Raw genomic sequence first — 17435 nt, forward strand, 5'->3', positions numbered from 1 at the left:
GAAACTGACACTCGAAAGAATTCTGTATACCAGGGGCGGACGCAGGATTTCACAGTAGGGGTTGCATGGAAAGTCAAGGGTTGCACGGTACTAGAAAAAATAAAATTTTCAAAAAATTTTCCATTGCAGCCGGAAAAGTTAGGGGTTGTCGGTGTCACCATGGACCCCCTAGGTCTGCCCCTGCTATATACATATTCATTCCAGAACGTATAAGAAAACTACCAAACAAACAAACGGACTGCATATAAGGTAGAAAAACACACAAATGCCCTATTTTTGCCTCTCCGGAATGTACGGTCATTCCGAGCTATAGTTCGGAATGCACTTTTCAGTTCGAAACGAACGACGATGTCAGATTCCAGACCCAAACCCTACCAACCACCCACCAACTTCATTGTACGACCAAACTCCGGAATGGCCGTACGAACTTCGGAATACGATATTCTGAAGCAAGTGGTCATTTTTTTTAAAAAAAAGGTTATTTTTATTAATAAAGTCGTTTACAAGGGTTAGATTACCATAATTAACCAAGGAACCAATCTTTTTTTCAACTTTTAGAACTTATTTTTTATCAAAAAAAAACTAAAAATACAGAAATTCATAACTTTTTATCCTTTTTCCAATGATATCAAATTCGAATTTATTTTTTTTACGTTAAATTCACAATGTGAATCTTTGAAAATTCACAATATGAATCCAGATTCACACGGTGAATCCGAAAAATATTTTTCACATTCACAATGTTAATATATAAATTTAGATATTTTTAGATTTTTTTTTCGATAAAGAATAAGCTCTAGAAATTGAGACACTGGGTCATTCACAATGTTAATATATATATATATATATATATATATATATATATATATAGTATGTGGTCATATAGGCATTGGGACACTGGGTCATTCCCGGTTTTTATCATGCATAATCATGTGGTCAATTTTATAACTATACCTATTAAAAAATAGTAATAACTGAAAAATAAATAAAAAGTTTGAATAACCATCTATAAAAATTACAAGCACCTCCCAAATGAATCCCTAATCCGCCTTAAATTCTATCAAGATATAAACAAAATAATAATAAATTAGTGTTTCTTTTCCACTTGGAAGAAAACAATTGAGATTGCCTAGATATAAGCAAGTTCTGGAAGCACATAATTAAATACCATCTCGACTAGGAAGCATAAATGCACATTTTCTTACAACATGAAGAAAGCAAAGGCAAAGCATGAGGTGATGATCGATTCTAGAGGTGTGATTTGATCTGCATAAGTGGTGTCCCCTGCGATTTTATGAGATGAACAGCTATCGTTAATTAAGAGTGTTGGGTGATATGGAAACATTTATATTTTACTAAAATTTCTTCCTTACAATTGAAGAATGTTTCCTTAAATAAGCACAAGGCTTGAAGAATGGTCCGTATGTATTTGACCAGGTTTCGAGTGTTGAGCAGATATATTTGGATCCAAGAGTATGATCGGCCCAGTAAACAACTCCACCCCTGATCAATCATGAATTGATAATGATCTCTTTTTTCCTTTTTAATGTACATATATGAAGAGAAGAGAAGAGGAAATTAAAGAAGTAAGATAAGGTAGGTACCTATAAGAGGGGAATCCCATTGCCACAACAGAAGCAACATCGATATCAGAAGCCTTCACAACGCTTCCTTCTTCCATGATGCAACAGGCTTCGTTCACAACCGGAAATAATATCATCTTCATTATATCTTCTTCCGACAACTTTGCCACCTGCTTTATTAATTAAAAATGGGATATAATAAGGTATAAAGGAATAAAGTTCAATATCATATGGATTGTTATTGCACTACTTTCTTAAGCAACAGTGATAACAACAAGAAAGAAAGAAAGAAAGAAAGCAAGAGGTATACAGTAAGTATACTATACCACCTAACCTTAAAATCATTTGGCGAATCCTTTGCCTCGTTCCAGGTACCTGAGCCTGCAGGAGGAGCGGCATCAAACTAAGTTTTAAAAGAATAAATTATATATACATAGTTTCTTTTTGTTTTTGGAATCAACTCAACAGTCAACAGCAGCACAAGTCAATATTTATTACCAGTATCTTGCTTCTTTTGTAATAGGGTTGACATGCTCTCAACAACAACAACGTCCATCATTCTGTCATATATATATATATATATATATATATATATATATATATATATATATATTTTGCAAAACATGGTTATAATGATATGACAATTATGAGCAAACATTCCAAGTTCCAACAGCCTACCTACCTGAATGGACTGATGCCCATCCCAAATTTCTCCATCACTTTTTCCACATGGTGCTTCCCTTCTTCACCATGTTCAGCAGCAACAAACATTGCTGCTTGAGAATACATGCCACAGATCCTGTTCACCACAAGTCCACTGCTACTGCCATTACGTACCAAAATTGGTGTTTTCTTCATCTTCTTTGCCACATCAAGTAAGTCAACAATTACTTGGGGCGATGTACACTCAGTATTAACTATTTCCAGGACAGAGGAACTGGAAGGGGTGATAATATTATTACAAGGATATATCACTCATTGTGTACCAATGATCATACCAAGACACCGACCGAGTACATATGATTACCTACCTACACAAGTGGGCCCCAGCAATCCGGAATTGGGATTTTGTTCTTTCTCCAATTAGATTTAAGTCAAGTGTGGGACTACTGCTTGCAAAAATGCAATGTTGAGGGCAATAATGCTCAAGATCAGCAAAAACTTGCTGCTTTAACTGGATGCTTCCCTCCACTGCCTGCCAAGTGCCAACACACCAAAACTTACTGCATTTTCATTCAACTCATTTATAACATAGATAGGGCTAATAGACTCGTTAACTACCAGAAACCACACCTAACGTAACATAATTTCAGCTCAATGTGCTCTAAGAAAAGGATTTTGACCTATATACTTTCACTCTTTTTCCATAGACAAATCCCTGAAAATGTTTTTGCATGATTCAGTCCCCTCAACCTATAGGAACACTCGAAAACTATAGGTATTTATTCAATAATTTGATTTGAGATTATTTTACACGGTTTTAATTCAAAAAAAGCCTATTTCACACTTCTCGCAAACAAGTCCCTGGAGAAAACTCTTTGCATGATTTAGTCCCCTTAACTTATTGGAACACCTGAAAACTATAGGTATTTTTTTTTCTTTCTTTCAAAAATGTGATTCTTGAAGTTATTTTATTAGGGTTATATTAAAAAACCCTATGTACTTTCACACATGTCGCAAATAAGCCTCTGAAGAATAATTATTTGCATGAGCAAGTCCTTTAACTAAAAAAAATACCCCGTTGCTTTTGTACTTGTTGGAAATTAACTGTAAATTAGCTGTATATTAGGCTGTCAATTAGGAGTAAATCAAGGTGTATAATTTCCATGTTTACATAGTTGCCTAAATTAGTGAGATAGGCTCTAGTATATATTAAGACCCTGTACATCTTTATTGTGTGAAATATAGATCACAATTATTTTCATGGTATCAGAGCAGTGTTATTATTCCTGCTGTGTTTCTTTTTTCTTTTCAGACCTTTAGGGACCAGACCCCGGCCAACATATACTCCAGATCCTTTCGTCTTTGCTGAGAAGTTATTTTTCGGTTATCATACTCCTGTTACAGGCATTTCTTTTATTCTGTTTTGTTAAACAATGTCTGGAACAAACAATATGTTCAATCTTTCTTCCTCTCCAGTTCTCTCTGCTGAAAAATTGACAGGTTCTGATAATTATATGACTTGGTCATCTACTGTGGAGTTGTGGTTTATTGGTCAAGGTCTTGATGATCACTTGACAAAGCAACTGAAAAACATTGATGCCAAAGACCAACCCAAGTGGAAGCATATTGACGCCTTCCTTTGTAATGCCCTCTGGAATTCTATAGATCGAACTATTGTTGCTCAATATCGATCGTATCGCTCTTGCTATGAGGTTTGGCAGAAAGCAAAGAAACTTTACTCGAACGATATCAATCGTTTATACACAGTGGTCTCTAATATGAAGAAAATCATGCAACAAGAACAGGATATGCAGACATATCTTGGGAACATAGAGACTATCCGACAAGAGTTCAATGAGCTGATGCCATTCTCTACCAATCTCGAATTGCAAGAAGAGCAACGTGGAAAATTCTTTGTGGTTCTTGCACTTGCAGGATTACGTTCAGATCTTGAGTCTGTTCGTAACCAAATCCCAGCTACTCCTGGGATTCTAAATCTTGATAATGTGTTTGAGCAGCTAGTTCGTATTTCAGCACCAACAAACATCACTCCTGGTTCCAACATCACTGATTCTGCAATTCTTGTTGCATCTAAGGAGGGAGGCAACCGTGGTCGAGGGAATAAAAACCGACCCCGATGCAGCCATTGCAATAAGATTGGTCATACAGTTGACCGATGCTTTCAGCTTAAACCACCTAAGATAGTTAATGTTGCACATGAGGGAACCCCGCCGGGCAATGTGTCTATCTCTGCTGCTGATTATGAAGAACTCCTGAAACTACGAGAAGATAAACAATCTTCCATTGCTTGCATATCTCAATCATCCCCAATGGGTCCTTGGGTGATTGATTCAGGTGCTACCGAACATGTGTCTGGTAACAGAAACTTATTCTCTAACATTACATACTCAGATACATTGTCCCATATTACCATGTTTAATGGCTCACAAACTAAAGCTACGGGCATTGCCTTCATTATCTCTTGATGTCTTTTTTGTACCTGGTTGTCCATTCAACCTTATTTCTGTTAGTAAACTAGCTAAAACCCCACCATATAAAGTTACTTTTTTGGATGATTTGTTTCTTGTGCAGGATCGAAACACTGGGAGGACGATTGGTGTAGGACGTGAGTAACATGGGCTATACTACCTCACATCACCATCTTCACCCACAACATGTATTGCTACTGATTCTCCTGTCATTATTCATCATCGTTTGGATCTCCTTTTGCTTTAGTTCATTCAGATGTGTGGGGCCCTAGTCGTGTTACATCACATTTGGGTTTTAATTATTTTGTCACCTTCATTGATGATTACTCAAGGTGTACCTGGTTATTCTTAATGAAAAATAGATCTGAATTATTTTCTATCTTTAAGTCTTTTTGTTCTGAAATTAAAACTCAATTCGGTATTCCCATACGTATCCTACGAAGTGACAATGCAAAAGAGTATTTTTCAACTCCATTTCAATCATTCATGACCTCAGAGGGTATGCTTCATCAATCCTCGTGTGCATATACCCCACAACAAAATGGAGTGGCTGAACGGAAAATCAGACACTTGATCGAAACAACACGTACTCTCCTTCATAACAATGTTCCGCTGCGTTTTTGGGGAGATGCTGTTCTCACAGCATGCTACCTAATTAACCGCATGCCTTCTTCGGTGTTAAAAAATCAAATCCCTCATTCTTTATTATTTCCTACTCAACCACTGTTTTCCCTTCCACCTCGCGTCTTTGGTTGCACGTGTTTTGTCCATGATTCACACCCGGAAAAGATAAACTACACGCAAAATCTCTCAAATGTATCTTCTTGGGTTATTCTCGAACACAAAAAGGTTACAAATGTTTCTCTCCCAATCTTGGACGACATCTCATTTGCGCTGATGTAACCTTCTTCGAAACTACCCCATTCTTCAGTCATACCGACCGTAGTAAGTGCTCTCTTGATTTCGTCCCTGAAGATGATCCATAGAACCCACCAAACTTCCACTCTGAGGATCCGATCACAAATCCAATCAATGATTCGTCACCACCCGTGGACCCTATCACAAATGCGCCGCCACCTTTGCGTACTTACCATCGACGTCGGCCGGCCCAACCGACTGACTCTTCTTTCGATGAACATACTCCTGAGCACATGACTTCACCAACAACAGAACCTTTGAGTGAGCCTGATGATACTTCAAGCCTACCGGACTCACCTGCTACGCCGATCACGCCTTCTGTGTTGGAACCTGATTTAGACCGTCCCGTAGCTGAACGGAAAGGTACTCGTTCCACTCGTAATCCTTATCCAATTTATAATTTCTTGAGCGACCATCGTTTATCCCCTTCCTATACTGCCTTTGTATCGTCTTTGTCTTCTGTTTCCACTCCTAAAAATCTAAGGGAGGCTGTTACAGACCCGCGATGGAGACAGGCAATGGTCGATGAGATGAATGCATTGCACTCTACAGGTACTTGGGATTTGGTTCCGATTCCTCCGGGAAAATCGACAGTCGGTTGTCGTTGGGTTTATACCGTCAAAGTCAATCCTGATGCAAATATCGACCGGTTAAAAGCACGGTTGGTTGTTAAAGGCTATACGCAAGTTTATGGGCTTGATTACAGTGACACGTTCTCACCAGTTGCTAAAATGACTTCAATATGGATTTTTCTTTCTATGGCTGCGATTCATCAATGGCTTCTCTACCAGTTGGGCATAAAAAATGCTTTCTTACATGGGGAGTTGCAAGAAGAAGTTTATATGGAGCAACCTCCTGGGTTTGTTGCTCGAGGGAGTCTAAATTGGTATGTCGACTGAGGCGTTCTCTCTATGGGCTTAAACAATCCCCACGAGCATGGTTTGGTTGTTTTAGCTCGGTCCTTCAAAAATTTGGTATGAAGCGGAGCGAAACGGATCATTCTGTCTTCTATCGTTGCTCCTCTAACCATTGCATATATTTGGTTGTTTATGATGATCAAAAATTTGGTATGAAGCGGAGCGAAACGGATCATTCTGTCTTCTATCGTTGCTCCTCTAACCATTGCATATATTTGATGATAAGTCGGCTTTGATTGATAGGCGTTTTGGGAGGGTCTATCAAAGACGTGGTTTGACACAAAATTTGGGATAAGGGTTTATTTTATACTTAAGTTGATAACTATCAGTTAGGATTTAAAGTTAGTATTATCTATTATTTGAGTTAGGGAGTTTGTTATTCTGGATTTGTAGCAGGACGTTATAAATATAACGCTCCATAGCTTAGGATATTTATGCTTTAATAAAATTGAGTCCGGCTATTGGGAGAATACCTGTTTCTTCTCAAATACAGGCTTATCACGTTGGTATCAGAGCCGTTCGCTCTTGATGTCAGAATCCAGAAAGCTTTCCGGCAAAGGCAGCAACACCGAAAGGATTGTGGCGTTGGAGGATGTTGTCAACAAGGTTGTGGAATCGTCTGAGGCTCGCCAGGCGGAATTTGCTGATCAAATCCAACAGTTAACCCAGGCTGTGGCGGAATTAACGGTGACTATGGGTGGATCTAAGAAGAAGCAATCCAAATACGACTCACCATCGGACCCCAACGACGAGTCGGATGAAGACTCGGATTTGTCGGACAGAAGGTCAAAATCGGGGGCTTCAAAGTGATCAAGGAAAGGGAAAGAGGGAAAGAAACGTGACTTGGTCCGCGATTGTAGGAAGATGAAGATACCAATTTTCTCAGGGGACGATGTACAGGGCTGACTTTACAGGGTTGAAAGGTATTTTGAATTGCATCAATTCCGTGGGAAGGATAAATTGAAAGCCGTGGGAATCTGCTTAGAGGGTCCACCTCTGTCATGGTTTCGTTGAAAGGAGAAGAAGTCGCCTTTTGGTTCATGGTCTCGTTTTAAACGCAAGTTGCTGGAGAGGTTTTAACAATCACAGGAAGGAAGTGTCAAAGAGCAATTTCTTGACATCCGTCAAGAGGGCACAGTGCGGGAGTATGTTGACAAATTCGAAGGGTTCGCTGGTCAGTTATTGGGTGTTCCGGACGACATAATGGAGTGCACCTTCATCAAGGGACTGAAACCGGAAGTTCGGGCAGAGGTACGAACTGCGGAGCCGATTTCACTAGAACAAGCAATTAGGGTGACAATTAAGATTGATGATAATAAAGGGGGTAGTATTGTCAAACCGGGTACGGCAGCAAAGTCCGGATCCGGTTCTGTGTCTAAGGGGGGATTCGGGTTCCAAACCAAACCCAATCAATTTAATACTAACCCAAGTCAGGCGGTAAAGAAAGAGAGTGGGCCTAATTCAACTTTTAAAAGGCTCACAGAAGCAGAATTCCTGGATAAAAGGGCTAAGGGGTTATGTTTTAAATGTGACGGGAAGTTTGGGCCGGGTCACCGATACCCAAACAAATCGTTACAGGTTATGATGGTCCACGAGGAAGATGATGATGCGGAACCAGAGGATGAAGGGGGGGAACATGCCCACTTTGAGACCTTGGAGATTTCGTTGAAATCGGTGAGTGGGTTAACCCCTCCTCACACGATGAACGTATGGGCAAAAATTGGAGGCAATAAGGTGGTGGTCTTGATAGATTGCGGGTCTACTCACTCGTTCATCTCCAAGGCCACAGCGGGGAGGTTAGGGTTGGAGAGTTCGGGTAGGCGAAAGGTGGTAGTGACACTAGAGAACGGGAGGACTGATACAAGTTGCGGGCTTGCAAGGTCATACTAAACCTTCCTGAGGCTGAAATAATTGAAGATTTCTTTCTGTTGGATCTGGGCGGGTCGGATCTTATTTGAGGGATGACTTGGCTTCAGCGTTTGGGGGATATGGTAGTTAATTGGCGGACATTGAAGATGCAATATTGGGAGGAGGGAAGGTTGGTAACCATACAAGGGGATCCTAGTCTATCGAAATCAGTGGTATCTTGTAAAGCTTTGTGTCGCTTTCTCAAAGAAGAAGGGGAGGGGTGTTTGCTCGAGCTTGGTATGGTACACGAGGGCACTGCACAACCCATGATGTCGGGTCAGTGCAAGCAATCCTTGATGAGTTTAGTGGCGTCTTCAATATGCCAACGAGGTTACCCCGAACCGAAGCCACGAACACGCCATTACTCTGCGCGAAGGTACGGCCCCGAGTAGTGTCCGTCCATATAGATATCCCCATATCCGAAAAAATGAAATCGAAAAATTGGTATAAGAAATGTTGGATGCGGGAATCATACAGCCAAGTACGAGTCCCTTTTCGAGTCCGGTGTTGCTCGTGAAAAAAAAAACGGGAGTTGGCGGTTTTGCGTCGACTATCGAGTGTTGAACAAGGCGACGGTTTTGGATAAGTTTCCGATACCGGTGATTGATGAGCTCTTAGATGAACTCAGTGGGGCAGCGGTATTTTCCAGTGTTGTAAAAATCCCGATTAATCCCTAGGCGCTACTCGACCGATTAGAGAGCGCCTAGCGATTAATCCATGCATACATAATGACTGAAACAGTAGAACACGATGAAATTTTAACACTTTGAAGAATTTATATCTCAATAAAAATTATTTGAGGTGTGATTAGTGTTGTATTTTTCATATTAACCTATTTTGTTATGATATTAGTGGCATTTACGAACTTTTATATGATATTAGTCATATTTAATTTTTTAAAATCTAACAAATTAACAATTAATGGTCCCCGATTTATCCCCCGATTAATCTCCGCCTAGCCGATTAATCCCTTAACCCCAGTCCACCGACTAGCTAACGTCGAGCGATTTTTACAACCTTGGTATTTTCCAAACTCGATCTTAAATCGGGTTACCACCAGATTAGGATGAAGACCGAGGACGTTCAAAAGACCGCTTTTCGTACTCACGAGGGGCATTACGAGTTCCTTGTCATGCCCTTCGGGTTGACTAACGCTCCTGCGACATTTCAAGCCTTGATGAACAAGGTATTCCGATCGTTTTTGAGGAAGTTTGTTCTAGTTTTCTTTGATGATATTCTCGTGTATAGCAAAAACGAGAAAGAACATGTCCAACATTTGTCCTCAGTTTTGGAGAAATTACAACTGAATCGGTTGTTTGCTAATAAGAAAAAATGCATTTTTGGTCAAGCTCGGGTCGAGTACTTAGGCCATATCATATCCAGGGAAGGAGTTGTTGTTGATCCTACGAAGATCAGTGCTATGCTGGAATGGCCGGTCCCAAAAACCTTGCGTGAGTTGCGGGGTTTTTTGGGTCTCACGGGGTATTATCGTAAATTTGTCAAAGATTATGGGAAAATTGCTTGGCCGTTAACAGAGCAATCGAAGAAAGATGGTTTTCATTGGACTAATGAAGCTACTGAAGCTTTTCGAAAACGCCGGCAAGCTATGACAAAGGTATCCGTTCTTGCACTTCCAGATTTCTCAAAGGAATTCATAGTTGAGACGGATGCGTCCGGTTAGGGATTGGGTGCGGTTTTACTCCAAGATGATAGACCAGTGGCTTTCTACAGCCACACTTTGGGGGCACGGGCACGACTGAAGTCAGTATACGAACGTGAGCTCATGGCCATCGTCTTCGCCATTCAAAAATGGCGCCCGTATTTGTTGGGTCGGAAGTTTGTGGTACGTACCGACCAACGCAGCTTAAAGTACTTACTCGAGCAACGTACAGTATCGGAGGACCACCAAAAATGGCTCTCTAAGCTGATGGGGTATAATTTCGACATTGTTTATCGACCGGGAAAAGAAAATGGGGTGGCAGACGCGTTGTCTAGGCAGGTAGAGGATCCGGTTATGGCTTCGTTACATGCTAGTTGTCAGGTGGATTGTGCTGAACTTTGGAAGGAATTAGATGTGGACCCGGGTATTCAAGCTGTCAAGCAAAAGCTTAGTCAGGGGGAGACGAAGCTGTGGGGTACACGTGTGAAAACGAAAGGCTGTTATTCAAAGGAAGGCTGGTCATTCCGAAAGCTTCTCGTTAGGTACCGATTTTATTTAAGGAATACCATGAGGGAGTGGTGGGAGGACACTCGGGAGTTCATAAAACGTACCAGCGGTTGTCGCGTGAAGTTTTTTGGCAGGGTATGCGGACGGATGTTGCCAGGTGGGTAGCGGAGTGTGATACATGTCAAAGGCAGAAGTACTCGACCTTGGCTCCGGGGTGATTACCTCGGCCACTGGAATTGCCGATGAGGGTATGGTCTGATATAGCTATGGACTTCATAGACGGTTTACCAAGGTCAGAGGGTAATACCGTCATTTTTGTAGTGGTGGATAGATTGAGTAAGTATGCCCATTTTATCCCTCTTAAACATCCTTACACAGCGCCATTAGTAGTCGGGGTGTTTATAAGGGAAATTGTTCGTTTGCATGGGGTTCCAGAGTCAATTGTGTCTGATCGGGACAAGGTTTTCGTTAGTCAGTTTTGGCGGGAGTTGTTTAAAGCAATGGGTACGACTCTGAAGAGAAGTACGGCGTACCATCCTCAAACGGATGGTCAAACTGAGGTGATGAATAGGTGTTTGGAGACGTATTTAAGGTGCTTTGTGCAAGATGTGTCCAAACAATGGGTAAAGTGGTTACCGTCGGCAGACTTTTGGTATAATACCTCTTTTCACACATCCACTAAAACGACTCCTTTTCGGGTTTTGTATGGTAGAGATCCGCCACAGCTGCTATATTACGGGTGCAAACGGACATTGGTGGGTACCATTGAAGCATTCTTGGAGGAACGAGATTGGATGCTGCAGGAATTGAGGGGGCATTTAATAAAGGCACATCAGCAGATGAAGTGTGTAGCTGATGGAAGGCGGCGCGATGTTTCTTTTCAGGTGGGTGACCAGGTATTCCTCAAGTTGCGACCTTATAGACAGCATACGGTGGCAAGGAGGAGGAACGAGAAATTAGCTCCTAGGTATTTCGGGGCCCTTTGAAGTTTTGGAGAGAGTGGGACTCGTGGCTTATAGGCTGAAACTTCCGGAGACAGCTAGGATTCATGACGTTTTTCATGTCTCCCAATTGAAGAAGTTGATTGAGAATCGTATCGCTACTCCACAGTTACCAGTCACCCTCACGGATGAGATGGTAGTGATTTTGCAACCGGGACAGGTGGAGGGGGTGCGCGAGGGGCTCGAAGGTCGGGAGGTGTTGATTAGGTGGAAGGATTTGCCTAAGTATGAAGCAACTTGGGAGCTGTTTGCTGCGATCAACAGGCAGTTTCCGAAGTTTAACCTTGAGGACAAGGTTCAAGTTTGGCAGGGGAGTACTGATAAGTCGGCTTTGATTGATAGGCGTTTTGGGAGAGTATCAAAGACATGGTTTGGCTCAAAATTTGGGATAAGGGTTTATTTTATATTTAAGCTGATAACTATTAGTTAGGATTTAAAGTTAGTATAATCTATTATTTGAGTTAGGGAGTTTGTTATTCTGGATTTGTAGCAGGACGTTATAAATATAACGCTCCATAGCTTAGGATATTTATGCTTTAATAAAATTGAGTCTTTAACTATTGGGAGAATACCTGTTTCTCAAATACATTTCTCAAATACAGGCTTATCATTTGGTTGTTTATGTGGATGACATCGTGATTGCTGGAAATGATCAGGATGGAATTCAGAAGCTCAAGCAACATCTATTCCAGCACTTTGAGACAAAAGATTTAGGAAAACTCAAGTACTTATTGGGAATAGAAGTGGCACAATACCAACAGGGCGTCTTCATCTCCCAACGAAAGTATGCATCGGATATTTTGAAAGAAACCGGCATGACTGATTGCAAACCTACAGACAGTCCAATGGATCCGAATGTCAAGCTACTTCCAGATAGGGGGAACCTTTACCAGACCCCGAGCAAATATCGAAGACTTATTGGCAAACTTAACTACCTCACGGTAACACGTCCTGATATAACGTTCCCAATGAGCGTCCTTAGCCAATTCCTGAGTATGCCATGTGACAGCCACTGGAATGCAGCCGTCCGGGTTTTGAGATACATCAAGAAAACTTCGGGAAAGGGCCTATTATATGAGAACAAAGGAAAGACTCAAGTAGTAGGCTATACAGATGCTAATGGTGCGAGTTGTCCATTTGAAAGACGCTCAACCACTGGGTATTGCGTTTTTATTGGGGGTAATCTTGTTTCATGGAAAAACAAGAAACCATTTGCCGAAGCCGAATATCGAGCCAGGGCAAAAGCAACATGTGAACTTATATGGATGAAGCATTTCCTTGAAGAGTTGAATCTTATAAAGGTTCAACAGATGCAGTTGATATGCGACAATCAAGCTGCTCTTCATATTGCATCAAATCCAGTCTTTCATGAACAAACCAAGCACATACAGATTGACTGCCATTTCATTCGAGAGAAAATTCTTTCAGGAGAGATTGCTACAAGTTTGCTCAAGCAAATGATCAACTAGCAAACATATTCACAAAGTCTCTCGCAGGGCCAAGGATTAATTATATTTGTAACAAGCTTGGAACATACAATTTGTACGCTCCAGCTTGAGGGGGGTGTTGGAAATTAACTGTAAATTAGCTGTATATTAGGCTGTCAATTAGGAGTAAATCAAGGTGTCTAATTTCCATGTTTACATAGTTGCCTAAATTAGTGAGATAGGCTCTAGTATAAATTAAGCCCCTGTACATCTTTATTGTGTGAAATATAGATCACAATTCTTTTCAGTACTGTCATGTGTTTGATACCACATGACATTGGTTTTTGTTTTGTCATTTGTATTCGGCTACCACGTTTCTGTTTGATACTTGTGTCACTAGCAGTCTGACAAAAACCTCAACATCTGGTAATCGTTAAAGTTTAGATAGTTCTCATGTGTTCCAATTTAAGAAATTTACATCATGCAATGCAATTCCTTTTCAGGGACTTATCTGCCAAAACCCTTGTTGTAACAGATGAATACACTCACCTCTACAACTAAATCCACATCTTTGAAGCTATCATAATTGAGTACACCCTTCAACAGAGATACAGCTCTTTCAAGCTTCTCCGTGGTCATTTTCCCTGCCATAAGATGGCTCTGCAAATTGGCTGAAGATGAAGATAACCAAGTAAGAGTTGTGAGTTGACTGTGATTAATCTAGAAATCTTGCAACCCTCATTCATACACAAAGAGATTACCTAAAGTTAATTACATCAAGAACTAATAAAACCCTTTTAAGCTCATATGGGAACACAAACATAATTAAGTTATCAGCTGACCTTTGATTTCACCAAGTGCAGACACCAGATAATTCTCATCATCCTCCTTAAGAATTACAGGAAAGTTAGCAAGGATAAAAGCTGTTGCTATTGCTATTGACCCCGGACCAATAACACCAACTCTATTTACTTTCCTAGGCTGCAACCCCATATCAGTTATACCTGAAATCTGTAACTGCTTTTAACAAGTCATCTCATCAACATTAACTGTTAGTATAAGAAAGGTGTACAAACCTTGGAAGTGTTATATCGAGCAAAGAAGATGTGGACCAAACTTTTACAAGTTTCAGATTGCCGGAGTTCATTCAAGGCCTCTGCTTCCTGCCACCAGAACTTTTTCAGCATCCATTCATCACATTCAAACAATCTAAGAAATGCAATGAAATGTACCTTCCATAGTCCAATACGAGCACCAGAAACTATACCCTCTTCAATGACATCAATGCAAATTAATGGATGAGTCACATTTGGGTTCTGTTTTTGTGCTTCATCTCTCGCCATGTTCAGTATTAACCTTGCTTCTTTTAACGGTTCTAGTCTGTTGGTTCTGTAAAGGCTACGAATCCATGGTTTTCTAGCTTCTGAAATATCCAAACCCCATCTAGATGCACTTCTGATTAGTTCATCAGCAGGGGCTAGAGCATCAACAAGGGACATACTAAAAGCATCCTTCCCATTTACTCGTTTTGACATCTATTATTTGACACAGAGAGAGAGAGAGAGTGGGATCAGTTCATCTAACACATGATTAAAGAAGCAACAAACAGAATGCACAAGTTGTATATATGTAGCATACCAGTATCATCTCCAGAGCCTTAGGAAGGCCAACAAGGCGTGGAAGACGCTGAGTGCCTGGTTCAGATGGTAGCTATTATAATGGATCATACAGAAAGGTTTTTTTTTTTTTATATTTATGTGTGAAAAAATGTCACCTCCAAATCCAGGAATGATCCCGTATTGCAGTTCTGTCAAGCCAAGTTGTGAGGTAGGTGTGGATATGCGTGCATGACATGCCTAACAAACAAATTAAAGCATTAAAAAGAAAAAAGTTGTCATTTGAAATGAAAGGAAGGTGAAGGTGAATCATGTTTCTTACCAGTGCTATCTCTAGTCCACCACCAAAAGCAGGCCCATCTATGGCTGCTACTAAAGGCTTTCTTGCAGCTGCGTGCAGCATAAAACACAGACCACAGCTTAAGCTAAGTGCTAACTAATAAAACACGATTGATTATCCACAGACCACACTCATGCATATAAATTATAATGAATATTTACTCTAAGACACCGCGACTCTTCTCCTGACTGAAGCCCCAGATCCCCTATGCAGGTCAGGTGACCCATCTATCAATGGAAAAAAGAAAAAAAAAACTTTGCTACAACTTACAAGTTAGTTTTGTAATTAAAGAATAAAAATATGAGTATATAAATGAAATAATAGATAGTTATGTGAATCAGGGGTCCAAGATTTGTAATTTTAATGACGGTTTATACTTTGTTTCACTTATAGAAAACTCTGTTTTTGCCTGTTTACCCCGTTTGAGTTGGACATTATATTAATAACCGCAACATGTAAAAAAGGACAACCTACTTTCACAACTTTACTGATTAAGTCCCTCAACTTCTTTTTGTTGATTAAACCCTTACAATTTAATTGTCTTGTTCAAAAGTATGTAAATGTAACCGCCGTCGTTGTGTCAATAAAATTACCTGTTTTCAATAAGACATAAAAGTATATTGGTTTTATCATTACACACACACACACCAAAAAAAAAAAAAAAAAAAAAAAAAAAAAAAAAAAGAAACAGTCAAGTGGGTAAAAATCAATCAGATTGGTGAAACTACGTTGTGCTTTGCCCTTATACTTACACTCAACTAGATGAAATGAAAGTTTTTATTAAAGTCCATCACATCAAAATAACCACAAGATTTTGAGAATTATCATACAAAACTAATAACAGCAATAATATAAAGATGGTTTTGCCTTTAAATACTTCATGTGAAAAAGCCCATAGTACTCATGAGTCATGTCATATAGAGAGAATTGGTATCATCAACATTGGCATTGATTTTGGTAGATACCTATTACAAATTGAGAAATCACAGAGATATAATGAATGACATACCTTCCAAAAGGTTTGTGATCAACTCTATTGATAAGAAACCAACCTCGTTTCGTTCTGTTGAATAATATTAAGTATCACAATTCACAAAGATAGCAACACATGCAATTCTAAGAAATAAACATAAACTTGGTTTACTACTCACTTTTTACCATCTCAGATTTCCCAAAAACTGTCACGTCGGCTCCCCCAGAAAACTTACCCCTTGAACCTGTTCAATCAACTCATTGTTTATCATATATATTATAAGCGTGTGTGTGTGTGTTATCACTTACCATACAGTACCTTGAATAACAAAGGTCAAAAATTTATGCATACCATTTACCACAATCGCTTTAACTTCATTGCATAGCAGGGCTTCTTCAATGCTGCTTTTTAAGCTAAGCATAACTGCATGACAAGAAAAAAGCAATTATCTTGGACATGGAGTAGATAAATACAGTCATCCAGAGTAATAAGTTCTGAAAATTAATCATTAGCGTAGCTGTCAACATACAAAAGCAAACCAAGACATAGTTGTAAGGTAGATTCCATGAGTAAGTATTTCATAAATAGAACAAACACATCCTGCACATATTCATAGTTACGACTTAGGACATTTTAATGTGTCAATGAAGAACCGAAAATTCGTATTCGTGGACAATTTAGCCACTGTGTGTTCAACTACATAAATAAATAGCTACCCTAACACTTTACGAAGAAGAATTTCTCAGCAAGCTTTACTTTATTCATAGTTTTCCTCTAAAAAGCATTACTTCGTGACAGTTCTGAAGTAGAAATCAGTCCATTCTCGTATAAGAAATCACGGGTCGGAGTGTTTCTCTCTCATAAACAAGTTCTTGATCAATTTCAACGATGAAAAACAGTTGTAGGTATTTGTAATTGTATGTATGCTCGTACTAGGTATTACCTTCAAAAGAGAGTAAATTGAGAGGGGGGTTGTTGAGGGTGATGATAGCTACACCGTCGTCTCCAATCACCAGTTGGGTTTTGGCTTTCATCGCCATCAGCTTGGTCGCTTTTTCTTGCTTTCTGGTATAGTGTTCTTCCTCTGGTTTGTTCTTGCAACTGTGCGGTATAAATTAAGAATCGATGATCAATGGACTGGACGGCAAGGAGCGCACACAGACAAAAGCAAGAAAATTATTATTTCTCATTAAAAAATTATTATTTCTCATCAATGGATTGGGTGTTGTCTATTAAAAAAATATTATTTCTCGTTAAAATACTCAACCCAATCGTACCAAAATTTTATCACTTAATCCAACCCAACCCAATTTTTAGCTAAAAAATTATATCAACCAGAAAAGATTCTCCGGTGTTGCCGGAATCGGAAAGTATTGCTTTGTAAAGTAAAGTAGCATGTTGGTTGTTTTTTGTCCGTTAATACGAGGGTAATT

At 39.8% G+C, this 17435-nt stretch overlaps 1 protein-coding gene across 6 annotated transcripts; it reads right to left on the reverse strand.

The window, feature by feature from the left end:
- Positions 1 to 971: 971 nt before the first annotated feature.
- LOC145114635 (glyoxysomal fatty acid beta-oxidation multifunctional protein MFP-a-like) lies at positions 972 to 17150 on the reverse strand. 6 transcript variants are annotated; one of them, XM_079050686.1, is made up of 18 exons: positions 16946 to 17147; positions 16321 to 16425; positions 16181 to 16246; positions 16039 to 16092; positions 15012 to 15079; positions 14848 to 14929; positions 14712 to 14767; positions 14306 to 14608; positions 14150 to 14236; positions 13916 to 14084; positions 13623 to 13744; positions 2615 to 2778; positions 2266 to 2520; positions 2082 to 2143; positions 1918 to 1964; positions 1605 to 1756; positions 1374 to 1503; positions 972 to 1284 (listed from the first exon to the last, which is right to left on the reverse strand). In XM_079050686.1, the coding sequence occupies exons 1-18, from the start codon at positions 17040 to 17042 to the stop codon at positions 1249 to 1251; spliced, it is 2055 nt and encodes a 684-aa protein (XP_078906812.1). In that variant the 5' UTR covers positions 17043 to 17147; the 3' UTR covers positions 972 to 1248. The 6 variants fall into 6 exon arrangements, with proteins under 6 accessions (XP_078906812.1, XP_078906814.1, XP_078906813.1 ...); XM_079050688.1 differs by having other exon boundaries at positions 16354 to 16425; positions 16946 to 17146; XM_079050687.1 differs by having other exon boundaries at positions 1605 to 1753; positions 16946 to 17146.
- Between the last annotated feature and the right edge of the window lie 285 nt (positions 17151 to 17435).

Source organism: Lactuca virosa, chromosome 5 (genome assembly GCF_052849685.1).
Source record: "Lactuca virosa cultivar CGN04683 chromosome 5, Lactuca_virosa_CGN04683_v6, whole genome shotgun sequence".
Taxonomy (NCBI): Eukaryota; Viridiplantae; Streptophyta; class Magnoliopsida; order Asterales; family Asteraceae; genus Lactuca; species Lactuca virosa.

Excerpts from the sequence above, each read along its gene's own strand:
- LOC145114635 (XM_079050686.1), bottom strand. The coding sequence starts at position 17,042 with ATGGCGATGAAAGCCAAAACCCAACTGGTGATTGGAGACGACGGTGTA. Across the intron at positions 13,745-13,915 it reads TGCACTTGGTGAAATCAAAG|CCAATTTGCAGAGCCATCTT; the intron begins GTCAGCTGATAA and ends CTTCATCTTCAG. Across the intron at positions 1,504-1,604 it reads ATGGGATTCCCCTCTTATAG|GGGTGGAGTTGTTTACTGGG; the intron begins GTACCTACCTTA and ends ATGATTGATCAG.